General features: G+C 37.0%; 2 protein-coding genes across 2 annotated transcripts; both read left to right on the top strand.

The window, feature by feature from the left end:
• Positions 1-384: 384 nt before the first annotated feature.
• On the top strand, positions 385-6,527 carry si:ch211-242e8.1 (uncharacterized). Its single transcript, XM_067419745.1, has 7 exons — positions 385-896; positions 1,598-1,708; positions 1,915-2,028; positions 4,318-4,509; positions 4,708-4,864; positions 5,410-5,598; positions 5,829-6,527. The coding sequence occupies exons 1-7, from the start codon at positions 716-718 to the stop codon at positions 6,028-6,030; spliced, it is 1,146 nt and encodes a 381-aa protein (XP_067275846.1). The 5' UTR covers positions 385-715; the 3' UTR covers positions 6,031-6,527.
• A 2,148-nt stretch (positions 6,528-8,675) lies between these two features.
• Positions 8,676-9,626, top strand: LOC137043250 (lysophosphatidic acid receptor 5-like). The gene has a single exon (XM_067419441.1). It carries the CDS (start codon positions 8,676-8,678, stop codon positions 9,624-9,626), a length of 951 nt encoding a protein of 316 aa, XP_067275542.1.
• The last annotated feature ends 2,852 nt before the right edge of the window (positions 9,627-12,478 follow it).

Consider the following 12,478-nt stretch of genomic DNA (forward strand, 5'->3'; position numbering starts at 1 on the left):
GGTCCACGTGCCATCTATAAACACCATCTGCTGCAACACACACATTCTGACTATACACACGTTTATTGTGCTTTGGGGGTGCATAATAAACATATAAAAGAATAATAAAAGAAATTGTGACACATTATAATTTATATATGTTGATTTGAATATAAAAATATGTAATATGCTGTCTGCCTGCAGATTGTGGCTCTCTTTTCACTCTCTCTGCAGATATGTACAGAGGCTCACATGCACATAGCCACATGCCCTGATTCACCCTCGAGTGTCCCGAGAGAGATAGATCGAGTGAGAGAGCGTGCACGAGTCACTGGAGAGATGAGATCGGGGATTTAAGAGTGCACAAAATTGCATACACACGTGCACTTCATGTTATGTAAGAGCCTTGACTGCCTCACTGTATGCTGTAGGATAACAGTAGCAGTGAGCGGACAGGCAGAGCAGATGTTGTGTACACACACAAGGAAGCCTTCGCTTAATACAGCAGGAGAAACAGAAAAGGAGCTGCCATTTTTAGGAACTATGGGCATAAGCTTGGATGAGCTTGGATATTCACCAACACATTTAGGAAGAGAAGTGTGTGATATTCCTTCACATGGCACTATGAATGGATTATAATCAGTGATGTTTAGCTTGCTTGGCGGAGTATTGTGATCACCTCAGGACATATCTGCTGTTCTGATATTTGAGCTGTGGCCCCTGGGGGCCTTTGATCATGATGTCAGTGTGGTCTTTGTTTTGGGTTGTGTGTGGACTGGCGTTGTGTTTTCCCCACACTCATGCAGTCTCGGTGAGTCACATTCTGCTCATGACCACCTCTGATCCAACCACTGAAGAGCAATCGATCAATCCAGAACATCAGACTGAACCTACAGATCCACCCAGCAACAACACAGGTAAGAACAACTGACAGAGATAGATAGATAGATAGATAGATAGATAGATAGATAGATAGATAGATAGATAGATAGATAGATAGATAGATAGATAGATAGATAGATAGATAGATAGATAGATAGATAGATAGATAGATAGATAGATAGATAGATAGATAGATAGATAGATAGATAGATAGATAGATAGATAGATAGATAGATAGATAGATAGATAGATACACACATACATAGATACATACATAGATACATACATAGATACATAGATAGTTGGACAGACAGACAGATAGACAGACAGACAGAGACTGATAGACTGACAGACAGTGTGGGATAGATATAGAAAGACAGATGGACAGACAGACATATAGATAGCGTGGGATAGACAGACAGACAGACAGATAGTGTGGGAGTGTGAGATAGATATATATACACAGACAGATAGTGTGGGAGTGTGAGATAGATATATATACACAGACAGATAGACAGACAGTGTGTAATTGACTGACAGACAGACTGTGGGATAGACTGATAGTTTGGAATAGACAAAAATAAACAGACATTGTGTAATTGACTGACAGACAGACAGTGTGGGATATATAGACAGACAGACAGACAGACATTATGTGACAAATATAAATTGTTCTGCCACATTACATGACGTGTTAGGCTACAAAAACTTCACACACTGGGTTGTGTGTGCACAGCCTCAGTGAGACCCAATCTGCCCATGACCACCTCTGATCCAGCCACTGAAGAGCAATCAATCAATCCAGAACTTCAGACGGAACCTACAGATCCACCCAGCAACAGCACAGGTAAGAACAACTGACAGACAAGCAACTGCAGATATATTGATAAAAACTGATAAAACATTAAGCTATTCAGTTCTGGGGTTTAAAAATCATGTCATAATAGTTATGGGTTCTCATGTGGCTCATGAGATATGAGCCACATATGTACTGTATATATGTATGAATGATATTATTATAATATTGTATGTCTGTGGTTTCTCCGCTCTCAGCCTCAGTGAGCTCTATTATGCTCATGTCCACCTTTGACGCAAGTAATGCAGCACAATCAACCACTCCAAAACATCAGAATGACTCTACAAATTCACCCATCAATAACAATACAGGTGAGAGCAACTCAGACAGACAGACAGAGAGAGAGAGAGAGAGAGAGAGAGAGAGAGAGAGAGAGAGAGAGAGAGAGAGAGAGAGAGAGAGAGAGAGAGAGAGAGAGAGAGAGGAGTACGGAGTGGATCGAGTCATCAACACCCCAAAATAAAATGTCCTTAGTTAGAAGAAAGCAATATATATATATATATATATATATATATATATATATATATATATATATATATATATATATATATATATATATATATATATATATATATATATATATATATATATATATATATATATATATATATATATATATATATATATAGGCCTATATTATTATTATTTTTTATACTAAGGAAAATGACTAAAATAGTAACTCCCAGTGACTTGGATAAGTTACTTTAAAGGGTACTTCAGCACTGGAAAGATGAATCTGTATTTAAACTGGGTCATTAATGTTGTAGAAATATAAAATTATTTTTGAATTTGGTGAATTCTAAACTGAGAAAAGACAGAAAATTTATTTTTGTCTCATGGGGATGAAAGACTACAATTCCTAGAATGCTTCGCTGTCCTGTGAGGCCATTCCCAAAGCCACCACTACTGGATTACTGTGACTGAGTTAGAGAACAGACACTACAATTAAATTGGGGGAAGCAATCATTTGATTATACTCCAGGGTTTCTACTGATACAATCACTGAAGTAAAATCCCTTTAATCTGATTACTGGTTTGGAAATAGTAACGCGTTAGATTACTTGTTACTGGAAAAAATTAGTCAGATTAGAGTAACACAACTAAGTAACGCGTTATGGCATCACTGACACAGAACAAGATGTTTCATTTTAAATTGAGCTTGGTCTGGTGATAGCCAGACAAGTGTACCAAGCATACACCAAAATTCACATACTCAGAATTAGGAAAATCTGTTTTCTTTATAAATCCATATTTTAAAAAAAAAAAGTAAGTTGACAGTCAATCAAAAGAGTAAACACAACTACAAGTCAAGTACCCTATACTTCGAATACTTGATTTAACTATATATATATCTTAATCAAAAAATGGAGTAAATGTATAGACCAAATATTTTGGCTTATTTTTTATTTAAAAGATGTATACTAATAATAGCACACTTGAATAAACTTTTTTTTTGTAAAGGTACAGATAGATGGATAGAGTAGACAGATACAGATAGATGGATAGACAGACAGACATATAGAGTGAGAGATAGGCCTACAGATGGATAGATAGACAGACAGACAGACAGACAGACAGACAGACATAGATTGACAGATACAGATTGATAGATAGACAGACAGACACACAGACAGACAAACATATAGATTGAGAGATAGGCCTACAGATGGATAGATAGACAGACAGACAGACAGACAGACAGACAGACATAGATTGACAGATGCGGATGGATAGATAGACAGACACACCGACAGACAGACATATAGATTGAGAGATAGGCCTACAGATGGATAGATAGACAGACAGACAGACATAGATTGACAGACAGACATAGATTGACAGATTCAGACGGATAGATAGACAGACACACCGACAGACAGACATATAGATTGAGAGATAGGCCTACAGATGGATAGATAGACAGACAGGCAGACATAGATTGACAGATACAGATGGATAGATAGACTTTAAGCACTTAGCACTTTTAGCACAATTTCTCCTCACCTGTTCTCAATAAAGTCTGACATATCAGCAGATGGCCTAAGTGCACTTTCAGAGGTTTTTGATAATAGGAAAACCGTGTGGAATTAATCAATATTTGATAAGGGCCTTATCTTTATTTAATCAGTTGCTAGTCCAGAAACAGGGAAGAATTGGTGGGAGGAGGAGTATTTCATAGTGAGCTGGGATGGGAAAACAGTGACTGATATGCTTGCACAGGTACAAAGACACATATACTCACATAACACCATGCAAATAGAAGACAGACATTAACACATGAATGAAAATTCACTGTGGTTCACCACAGGATGTTGCATGAAATGTCTCAATGCAAAAGAAAAACACGTCTGCAGCAAGATGCATGTGGCAGAAAAAAATCTATAACGTATGCAAAACAACTGGAATAATACAATCATTCTCCACAGAAGGTTTCACGATCCTTATTTACTGGATTTGAAAGGATTTCAGGCCTGAGTCATGAGTCAGTTTACACAGTTAAACTCATCACAAAATATTAAAAGTCTTTAAAATATTGAAATTTGATATGCTCTGATCATATCCATCTATACGTCTGTCTGTCTGTCCTTGTGTTCCTACAGGGCTTGCGTGTATTTCTGTGCTTCCCCCACGACGGGGATCATACTATGTGGAGCACGGCACAGGGGTGTCTGTGGGCTCTATGCTTGTGTTCTGGTGTAAGGGGGGCTACCAGCTGGTTGGCCATGAGAAAATCACATGCATCCTGCATGCAGGCGCCCCTCGATGGAGCAGCTACCTGCCAGTCTGTGAGAGTAGGGCAGCCATTCAATTTCTCTTCAGATTTTCATAGAAAAATGTATTTATTGCCCCCATGTGTAAGCACATATCTGACTTTAAAACATGTAAGATTGTGTTTAGATATAAAATATCTAAGAAATATTGTCAGGTTTTATCTCAGTTTTAATATAACTGGCCACCACATGGTGAAATCAACACACAATTTTTTTTAGGTATCCCCCGGCTAAATGACCACGGACTTCGCATTGCTTTACTGGTGTCTGGTGTGAGCGGGGTGGTCATCCTCGTCATGACTGTGTGCTTCATCGTCTGCTGTTGTCAAGAGCACATCAGCAAAAAGAAGGAAAAGCAGCGGATGGGTAGAAGCAGGTTTGTCACTTTAATAATTAAAACAACCTTAAAAAATTATTATTATTTTTAAATTAATCTAAATCATTTAAAAATGTGTGCCGTATAAAGCATGAGGACACTTTGCGCTATTGGTGGGTTTAGCACTGTGTAACTTTAGCGACATCTAGTGGTGAGGTTGCAAATTGCAACCACCAACTGCTCACCTCTCCCTTTCGAAGCACATAGAGATACGGTGGCTGACACAGGACAAAGATGTCGTCGTCTGAGACAGCAGAGAGTAGCTAGCGTTCTATAGAGCAGTTTGTAAGTTAAGGGCTACTGTAGAAACATGGCGGCGCAAAATGGTGACTTCAATGTAAGGGGACCAGCGGTGTGTGTAGATAGAAATGGCTCATTCTAAGGTAATAAAAACATAACGGTTCATTATGTAAGGTCTTTATACTCCAATGAAAACATAGTTATGTATATTATATTGCATTTCTGTCAATAGATATATATTACACACTACACCTTTAAACAATCATAATACTTAATGTGTCTGTACTGTCTTTGTTCACCTTCAGGAGACGAGAAACACGGAGCTCTAGGTCTGGGAGGAGCCCGTCCTGGCTGGAGAGAGAACAGCTAGACTGGGAGGCATTCCCCCCGCCTAAACTCTTCAGCCTGTCCCAGCGTCTTGACCGACCGCTGCCTCCTGGGAGTCCCGTTTATTCCGAGGTCATCAGAGCCTATGAGAACAGAGGGTATGAGAGGTAAAGATAATCATTGTAAGATATCTTTGCTTCTTTAGCTAATTTTCTCCCCACAGAGACTCATAGTACACTTGCAACAGCAATAGGTCTTTTACATGTATTGAAACCCACAACCCTAGCCCACTCGCTACAACCACACCACATTTTCTGCTTTTATGTAATATGTGGGTGGATGGGTAAAGCCATAAGACATATACGAAGTGATTCAGTTTCTTTGATTTTCTACACAGGAGTCAAGAGAGTCTGCTGAGAAGCCCCCATGCCACATACCCTACATACCACACCAACAGCCAAATCTACCCAGCCCTTGTTTTCCAGAGGGTTCAAACTGAGCCAAGCCCCTCCACTTCTTCCACCACCCCAGTTTACGTACAGATTTCTACACCTCCCAAAAACAAGACCCCACACGCTCCTTCCGTCACCCACCCATAGGCTTGTCTCAACGGGGATGCAACCATTAGTCAACTTTCTCATCAGCAGCACTGAATGTGGCCAAGACATTACAAACAACCCTGCACTTCCGTGGTGGACAGATTTAACGGGTCGGCATAACAAGCACTTTGATATTTTTAATGTTGATGATGTCTTTTAATATTTGCTATATTGTAAATATACCTGGACCAGGTTGTTATTGTCAGATCTCTAACTAATAGCACTAAGATACCTAATTTAGCCGAACTGTAAATAGGTTTTTTGATTATATTATAAGAAAAGAAGACCAAAATCATTTTCTTTTCTTTTTTTGTTGCACATAATTTGCTTGAGGTGGCCTACTACCACCAATTTTCATTGTATCATATTCATAATGTGATGTAAAGCAACCATTTTGGTTAGAATAAATACAATTATTAACTTAAAATCCAGCTGTAAAATTTGCCCTTTAAACACACGATTCATTTGCAATAAATTGTTGGGTCCTTGCACCCTTATTTTCTTTGTGCCCTTATTTGTGTCCAGATGCCCTTGTCGATTTGGGTAAAATTTGCTATAGGTTTTTTCGAAACCAGAAAAAAAAATTCTCTCATTTACATTGGCTGGTGGACACTATGTGCTCAATGATCCAGCACAGAAATTCAAATCATTTTACTAAATTTACATCGACACAACAGAACAAGAACTGATATATCAAAGATCTGTCAAGAAGAGAGAAGAAAAAGGACATTGACCAGTAAAATTGATCTCATAATCAGAAAAGGTCAGTTTATGTCTCAACACTTTCATAACGTATTTTATTATATCTTTTTTATAGATTTAAACATATGTATTATTTGTGTGTGTGTCTAGAAATGTAAAAGTTTGGAGTCAGTAAGAAAAAAGTATCACTTTTTTTCAACAAGGATGCATTAAATTGATCAAATGAAATATTTTATAATGATATCTGAAGGATCATGTGACACTGACTTAAGTACATATTAAAATGTATTAAAATAGTTTTTTTTAAATGTAACAATATTTAATTATATGACTGTTAGATGAGAGTTTAAAGGCACAATATGTAATTTGTTTGGTTTAAAATATCCAAAAACCACAAGAACAATGTTATATATTTTGCATATTTTGTACTTACATTATACCAGATGTTTCCAAGAATGTTCAAATCCAGAGAAATAAGCAATTTTAAAGGGATAGTTTAAATTAAATAAAAAATTAAAATTAAATTAGCCCATTCTTCTTTCAGATGAATACAATCAGAGTTATATATATAAAAAAAAAGTCCTGGCTAATCCAGCTTTATAATGGCAGGGATTGTTACTCTGTTTTTTAAAGTCCATAAAAATGTATCTGTCTGTCAAATAAGATGCTCTATACACGGCTCTCAGAGGTTAATAAAGGCCTTCTGAAGCAAATCCATTCATTTGTCTATAAGAAAATTGTCCATATTTAAAACATTTTTAATTAAAATTCCAGCCAATCGCCTTCCATGGAAAAGTGTTCAAAGTGTTGAAGATGTGTATGAGATGTCTGACGAGCGTATCGTGTAAGCCTTTGAACTGCAGAGGCACTTTTAACACTTTTTCCATAAACTGAGTAAGGTAGGCAATCGGCTGAAACATTATTTTATAGTTTTAAATATGGGTATTTTTCTTACACAAATGCATCAATTCATTTCTAAAGGCATTTATTAACCTTCCGGAGCCATGTGGAGTATGTTATTTAACGGACAGATGCATTTTTATGGACTTCAAAAACAGAGCAACAATGCCATTATAAATCTTGGATTAGCCAGGACTTTTTTAATATAACTCAACTTTTATTCATCTGAAAGAAGAATATCATATACACTTGAGGGTGAGTAAATCATAGGCAAATTTTCATTTTTGGGTAAACAATCCCTTTAACAAAGATAGTGACCGTGTCCACGTGTCACCTATCAGTGACATCATACCCGCGTTACTCTAGATTTCTGATTTTATTTAGTAGAAATCATGGAAACAGCTAAGACAATGGAACAACTTTTTAGCTACATTTATAAACAGAAAACTAATTATTGTACAATAATAAGTATTCCGTCATACAATATGTTTTAAAATATTTTTCATGCCATATTATGATATTCTAATATTGATCTAGCTTACTGCAGCATGCAATAAGTGTCTCATAGCAGTCGCAGAGCAAACGTTATTACATAATTTTCAAAACACTCAAATGTATCTAATATAACAGCATTGTGTTGCCCCACATACGCTTGACTGGAAGAAGCAGAAGGCGGCGACTGTTGCATAATAAAAGCTCTGCGGCTATCACACTCATCTCTCATTAGCAATCGCTTCATTGACCTCAGCTCCCTCAGCACTCGGCCCTGCTCTGCTTCATTCTACATTAATGTTAACAAACTCATCCATGAACATGATTTTTGCCCGCGTCCCGTCTCGATTCTTTTCCACCGGCTGTAGAGGTGAAGACGACAACTCCCACGCTCAATCTCGGAGCCATCAAGCTACGCCTTTGTTTTGAATAGGCGTCCTCTAGCATCGAAAATCTAGTGTGCCTATAAATGTATTTTTGGAATATAATTACCTTGTTTTTGTTCTACAAGACATGTTCTTTGTTTTTTGTTTTTACAGTTCTCAATCAAAATGGCAAATATCACATCAAATGAAACCAACACACAAACAATCTACAGTAATATCAGCAGCAGTCATTTTCTGTTGCTGTTTCTTGCCATTGTGGACAAGTGCAATGAGAACGATTTTTCCTGTGTTCGCTTGCCAGTAGAAATCCTAACTCTCTTGATTGGCATCCCAGCTAATGTGGCTCTACTATGGCTGATGTTGAGGGGTGGGAAAGCTTTGTCACCTTCTGAAGTTTTGGGGCTCAATCTTGCAGTGCTGAACATACTCTTCTGCGGCAGTCTTCCTCTTGATATGTACATTTCTCTGAGTGGACGCACTGGAACGCTTCTCCTAGTTACTGAGGCCCTCTCTATCCTCAACATAATCGGCTGTCCTATCCTCTTGACCAGTATGTGTGTGGAACGCTACTTGGCCGTAGCACACGCAGTCCTCTACATAGAACTAGGAAGTAAATGGGAGTACCGTGCCGTGTGGATGGCTCTAATCTGGATCTTAACTTTAGTCATTGCAGTGATTACCTACCAAGAAAGGCTCCCTAAAATAGTTCTGTACTTGTCACTCATCCTCGATGTTTTCTTTCTGATAATGCTGGCATGTCTAATGGGCATTGTGTGTGTACTCCGCAAAAAAGGTCCAGGTGAAGGGCAAACTGGTGGAAGAGGTGGGTCAACCATTAAAAACGAAGCACTTAAGAACACCTTATTGATTTTAATACCAACGGCTGTTATATATGCACCTCTCTTGGCTATAACCCCTTATGTGCTCACACTTAAGGATGATGATGAAATTAGTGACTCACACTGTTTGGTCTTGAATCTGATGCATACTGTCCCCGGTCTTGGAGCCTGTATCGGGCCTGTGTTTTACAAGTCCCGTGCAAGACAACTACTCTGCTGGAAGAAGAATGCTGAAAAAGGACAAACAACTCTTCAAGAGCAACATCATCCCAAGTGAATCTTCTGTTATGGCTCATTCATCTGATATGTGTGACCCTGGTCCACAAAAACAGTCATAAGTCACATGGAACCTATACATTGTATGAGTCAAAAGTAAAAAAATTTCTTTTATGCAAAAAAAATCAGTAGAATATTAAAGGATTAGTTCACCCAAAAAATGAAAATTCTGTCATTAATTACTTACCCTAATGTCGATCGACACCCGCAAGACCTCCGTTTATCTTCTGAACACAAATGAAATCCGATGGCTCAGACAGGCCTTCATTGACACCAATGTCATTTCCTCTCTCAAGACCCATAAAAGGCACTGAAGACGTCGTTACAAAGCCCATCTCACTTCAGTGAGATGCTCTACAATCTCTACAATCATTTTATGAAGCGACAAGAATAGTTTTTGTGCGCAAAATTAAAAACAAAATAACGACTTATATAGTGATGGGCCAACAAAGATTCGAATGGTTATGAATCAGTGAATTGTTTGCATGTCAAACTGTCAAACTGCTGAAATCACGCGACTTTGCCGATCCAAATCATGAATCGATACGCTGATTTATAACCACTCGAATCTTTGTTTTGAAATCGGCCCATCACTATTCAAGTCGTTGTTTAGGTTTTTTGCACACAAAAACTATTCTTGTCGCTTCATAAAATGATTGTAGAGCCACTGTAGTGAGATGGGCTTTGTAACGACGTCTTCAGTGCCTTTTATGGGTCTTGAGAGAGGAAATTACATTGGTGTCAATGAAGGCCTGTCTGAGCCATCGGATTTCAACAAAAATATCTTCATTTGTGTTCCGAAGATGAACGGAGGTCTTATGGGTGTCGAACGACATTAGGGTAAGAAATTATTGACAGAATTTTCATTTTTGGGTGAACTAACCCTTTAAGAAAAGATCACGTTCCATGAAGATTTTTTGTAAATTGCCTACCATAAATATATAAATACAAATATTATTAGAAGTAATATGCATTGCTAAGGAGTAAGGACATAATTTGGACAACTTTAAAGCCAATTTTCCCAATATTTAGATTTTTTTTTTTTTGCATGCAGATTCCAGATTTTCAAATAGTTGTATATCGGCCAAATATTGTCCTATCATAACAAATCATACATCAATGGAACGGTTTATTCCGCTTTCATATTATTTATAAATCAGTTTCAAAAAGTTGACCCTTATGACTGGTTTTGTGGTTCAGGTTCACATAATGACATGATGACATAAAAACCTTCTGTTAGATTGGTGCACTGAAAATTATTTATAATATTAATAACTAAATTCTTTCATCTTTAAATACTATTTATTGCTTGTGGCTTTTAGTTTTTATCAATATAATGTGTAAACATTACATGATTACGTAAAATGACCATTATTCGATAATATTCAGAATGTTGTAACCCCAAAGAACATTTTTTTTTGCAATCAATTAGTCTAGGCTACTTTATCCTTTGTATTAGTGGTAGTAAGTTTGTTAATACATGCAATTTGATAATGTAGGTCTACAATAAATGTACATGTATAAATATTAAAACCTATAAATATTAGATATAATATACTAAATATTATATCAGGGGCACATCTGCACATTTGCTGAAAGGCATTCAAGATCAGTGTTGGTACCCCCCATCATCAATAATAATAATAATAAAAACGATCAATAAACAAAAAATTGTCATTGTTTTTTGTTGTTTTGACCCAAGTAACATCTTAATAATAAGATGATAAAATAATCAGTGCTTTACATTTTTCAGGTAGGTTTAACAGTATTATATATATAGAATAATCAAATGTACACTAACACTAGTTTTAACTGAATAATATTGATTAATCATTGTTAAAGCTACATTCAGTCAAGACCATTGAGGGATTTTCTCTTTCTCTTCAGATCGAACTTACAAACACAATATGACGATGCCTCTTCTGTTTCTATGGGCTACTATATGTAAGCCATCCACCATATTGGAACGCTCTGATCTGGTCTGTGGCCACTCGAGTGCAAGTTGACTGTCTATCTGCAACGTAGTTATTCAAATGCATGTATATCTGCAATAAACATTAGCAGATGATTTTTCGCACCATTTAATTTATTGTAAATGTGATAATTCTGCATATGGATATTGCATATTGAGTTATACATAATAAGCAAACCAGCACATTCTCAACTCTGAAGGGTTATCCCATTTTGTCAAATGTATAGATGCAGTTTTTACAGCCATAGGCTGCACAATGCTGTGACATTTTCGATAAAAATGTATTGATTTGTTAGTGCGCATGAAGAACAGCTTAGTGTTAACCGTTCAAGATGGCAGATGTGTCGACATGTCCTGAGCGATCAAATGTGGCATCTACATAGAGTAATGGTATCTACATATTACTTGTATGATATTTATATCATGATTAAATGTTATGTGACCATTTGGTAGAAAACTTGGCCATTCAGTGTATTAGAAATGTGTCTTCAATCTACCTACATTTAAACTGAGCCCTGAACACTATCAGGAAGGCTAATATAGTTGTGGTTAAAGGTTTACATACAGACCCGGGGGTGAAAACATTTGGATTTGAAGATCAAGGTTAATTGTAATTAATTTATCTTCTGGTAAACATGTGAGTATCTTCTGAAGGGCAGTACTAAAACATTAAGAAGAAGCAGAAAAAAGATATTTAAACAAAATAGCCTTTTAATGCATCGTGTTTCCTTTTAGAGCATCAGTGAATATTTCAATCTCAAAATCACACACTGCTGGAAAGGGTTCAAATTATGCAAAAAATGCTGGAAAACCAATTTGTGGGACCTGGGGGATTTTCTGAAGAACATTGGGCCCAGGACAAGCAAGGGACTCATGAGCAT

The sequence above is a fragment of the Pseudorasbora parva genome, chromosome 16 (assembly GCF_024679245.1).
Source record: "Pseudorasbora parva isolate DD20220531a chromosome 16, ASM2467924v1, whole genome shotgun sequence".
NCBI lineage: Eukaryota > Metazoa > Chordata > Actinopteri > Cypriniformes > Gobionidae > Pseudorasbora > Pseudorasbora parva.

Bases quoted from the DNA above. Each gene is read 5' to 3' on its own strand.
- LOC137043250 (XM_067419441.1), top strand. From the start codon at position 8,676: ATGGCAAATATCACATCAAATGAAACCAACACACAAACAATCTACAGT.
- si:ch211-242e8.1 (XM_067419745.1), top strand. From the start codon at position 716: ATGATGTCAGTGTGGTCTTTGTTTTGGGTTGTGTGTGGACTGGCGTTG. The intron at 1,709-1,914 runs GTAAGAACAACT...CTCCGCTCTCAG, and splicing joins TCCACCCAGCAACAGCACAG to CCTCAGTGAGCTCTATTATG. The intron at 4,510-4,707 runs GTAGGGCAGCCA...AATTTTTTTTAG, and splicing joins CTACCTGCCAGTCTGTGAGA to GTATCCCCCGGCTAAATGAC.